Source organism: Formica exsecta, unplaced genomic scaffold, assembly GCF_003651465.1.
Source record: "Formica exsecta isolate Colony F162 unplaced genomic scaffold, ASM365146v1 scaffold72, whole genome shotgun sequence".
Classification (NCBI taxonomy): domain Eukaryota; kingdom Metazoa; phylum Arthropoda; class Insecta; order Hymenoptera; family Formicidae; genus Formica; species Formica exsecta.
The window spans coordinates 2,158,057-2,160,737 of record NW_021853485.1 but is presented as its reverse complement, the minus strand read 5'-3'; the positions used below and the strand labels follow the sequence as shown (position 1 = coordinate 2,160,737).

At 29.8% G+C, this 2,681-nt stretch overlaps 1 protein-coding gene across 6 annotated transcripts in view; it reads left to right on the top strand.

The window, feature by feature from the left end:
- The window catches only part of LOC115243285 (NAD-dependent protein deacetylase Sirt6), a 7,869-nt gene extending 5,188 nt beyond the window's left edge, over positions 1-2,681 (top strand). For all 6 annotated transcript variants that reach the window (XM_029820119.1, XM_029820121.1, XM_029820123.1 and 3 more), the window contains 2 exons: positions 224-347; positions 438-2,681. In XM_029820119.1, the coding sequence (XP_029675979.1) occupies positions 224-347; positions 438-920 (607 nt within the window). In that variant the 3' untranslated portion in view covers positions 921-2,681. The remainder of the gene's footprint in view (positions 1-223; positions 348-437) is intronic.

Genomic DNA, 2,681 nt, shown 5'->3' with positions numbered 1-2,681 from the left:
ATAATAATGAAAATTTATATTTATATATATATGTAATCAAAAATTATATCAAAAATTATAAATAGTATTTAGTTAATATTATATAATTTTTATAAACCTAACTTTTATGGAATATCTTTGGTTTTTTGTGTAATAAAAATTCTGGCCACACACAATGCTTATCTCTAGTATTGTATTATTTATCAATATCACATGTAATATTTAAAAGCTCGCATTCTTCTAGTGTTGCTGATCTAAGCATATGCTTGGGAACAACTTTACAAATTATTCCAAGCGGTAATCTACCTTTGTACACGAAAAAATACGGAGGTCGTCTTGTTATATGCAATTTGCAACCAACAAAGCATGTAAGATTATTATATGGCATTAAACTTATAAAAATATGTATATTTTGTGCAATTTTGTGAAAATACAATTTAAATAAATCATGATTGCAGGATAAGAAGGCTGACTTAATTATAAATGGTAATGTTGATGAAATAATGGTCGCAGTCATGAAAAAGTTGGGATTGGAAATTCCAGAACATGAAAGCAGTATGGATTTGACACGAAATTCCGACACAACGGCTAAAGAAATGGACTGGACAATTCCGACTAGCAGAGTAAAAGAAATGAATGTGCTGTACAAAAAAGTGTGCAAGCCGATGCGAAGAAAACGGAAAACGTTTATGTACGAGAGGGAAAGAACAGATACTATAAAGGAGACTAAAGCCAGAAAGCAAGCATTTCCAGTTAAGCAAGAAATCAAATCAGAAGATAAAATAAGTACATCGAATGAAGTATGTAAAATCGAGAATGATCACGTGGTTAAAAATCCTGTTAAGATAGAAGAGAACGTAGAAGACGTTGAAACATATGGATATTCGATGGAAGACATAACAGAACATAACACTGATCTGGAAATGAACCAAACAGTGTAGCAAGTTGTAATGGAGCGATAATTTTCCATTCTAATGTTTCGATTATTCTCAGTGTACGCTACAGTTACTTATGAGTGCATATCGAATCATTCATTGTATGTGAGAAATATCCAAAAGTGGAATAGGTTTGCCAACATTCAATAGACATTTGAAACATATTTGTTGCATATTTAACGTTAAATGTAATATATATATTTAATATAATTTCCTCTTATTCTTCTTTCCTTTTATCGCTCTCTATCTTCTCTCTTCTTTCTCTCTCTCTTTCTCTCTTTTCTTGATTTCTTTAAAATTTTGTTTATATAGACATATATACAAAACAGATTTATTTAAGACAATATTCAAAATAAAATTATATCTACACGATATTAAAACTTGTATTCAAGAAGCAATAACAAATCTATGTGTCAAAAATAATATTTTGATTTGTGTAATTTTGCAAGTGCGTTCTGATCGTAAATGTAATACATTCATTTAATGTTAAATATGCAATGAGAATGTAAGTTCATAATTTTGTTTACAGAGAACATGTCATTTATGATAAATCGAAAATATTCCAATAACTGTATATACTCTTATTAGTATCCATAAAGTGTTGCGTTTGTGCTGCATCTGCTTTTTAAAACTCGCCTATATATTGACGCATATTAGATATGTATTACGGCGAGAGATTCGACGTGAATTAGTTAGATCTCTCGACGAGCAACGTGTTCCAGATTTCTCGTGCATAATATGATACTTTTTCCACTATAGATTACTAATAAGATAATTGGATAAAAGAGATCTTCCTATATAACATTTCGCCAGTAAGAACTTCCGTGAGCTTTTTTTTTAATTGAGAATAGATTCGAAGTAGTTGCCGAATGTAATAATAAAAATATTTCAGATATATATGAGCTGCTTAGTAAGTGAATAATTTATGCTCATTAATCATCAAAAATAATGTGTGTGTGTGTTTCAACTATATTTTTACATTATTTGCTGAAAAACTAGGAATCTTCATATATAATCTCTTTTTATTCCCTCTTAGATTTTTTTTCATTAATTACAGTAATTTTCAGCGATCACGATATATATATAAAACAATATATATCTTTATTAAAATCATTTTGAACGTTTTAGGTGGCTGAAAAAAAATAAATCCATTAAAATAAGAATGTAATAAATTGGCATTATGCATAAGTGATTGGATCATAATGAAATTTTGTTTCTGCTGGCGATATACTCCGTGTAACTTTCCTAAATATTGCTTACATACACACAGACATATTATTCCGTGCTCCGTGTGCGTTTAATCGTCCTTGATATTCAGATATGTTTGCCTTACAAAAATTGACAACGCACACGAGACCGATTTACGAATGCGCGTCATATTGTGTTATAACGCGCGTGTTTATGTGAGTAAAGTAAATATAGCACTATATTGCTGCAAGCTGATGTTAGATTAGCTGGTAAATTCAGATGTTGAATTTTTAACAGAGTGCGCCTTTTTCCATATAGTGTTGAAGGGAATGTTGAAAGTAAAAGTTTTAACGATATCTCGCAAGTTAGTACGCTAAACGATTTTCGCGTGTAGATGATATAAGCTGCAACGTATATAGAATGCATTCCGTGATAGAATGCAACATAGTGAATCATGTAATATTTATATTGTACATAGTGATGTTTGCTTCATTCTCATCGTAATACATGACTTTATTTAAGTAATCATTATTACTCGCCAGATATAATATTCGAAATAAAAAGTACATCTATGAAAAA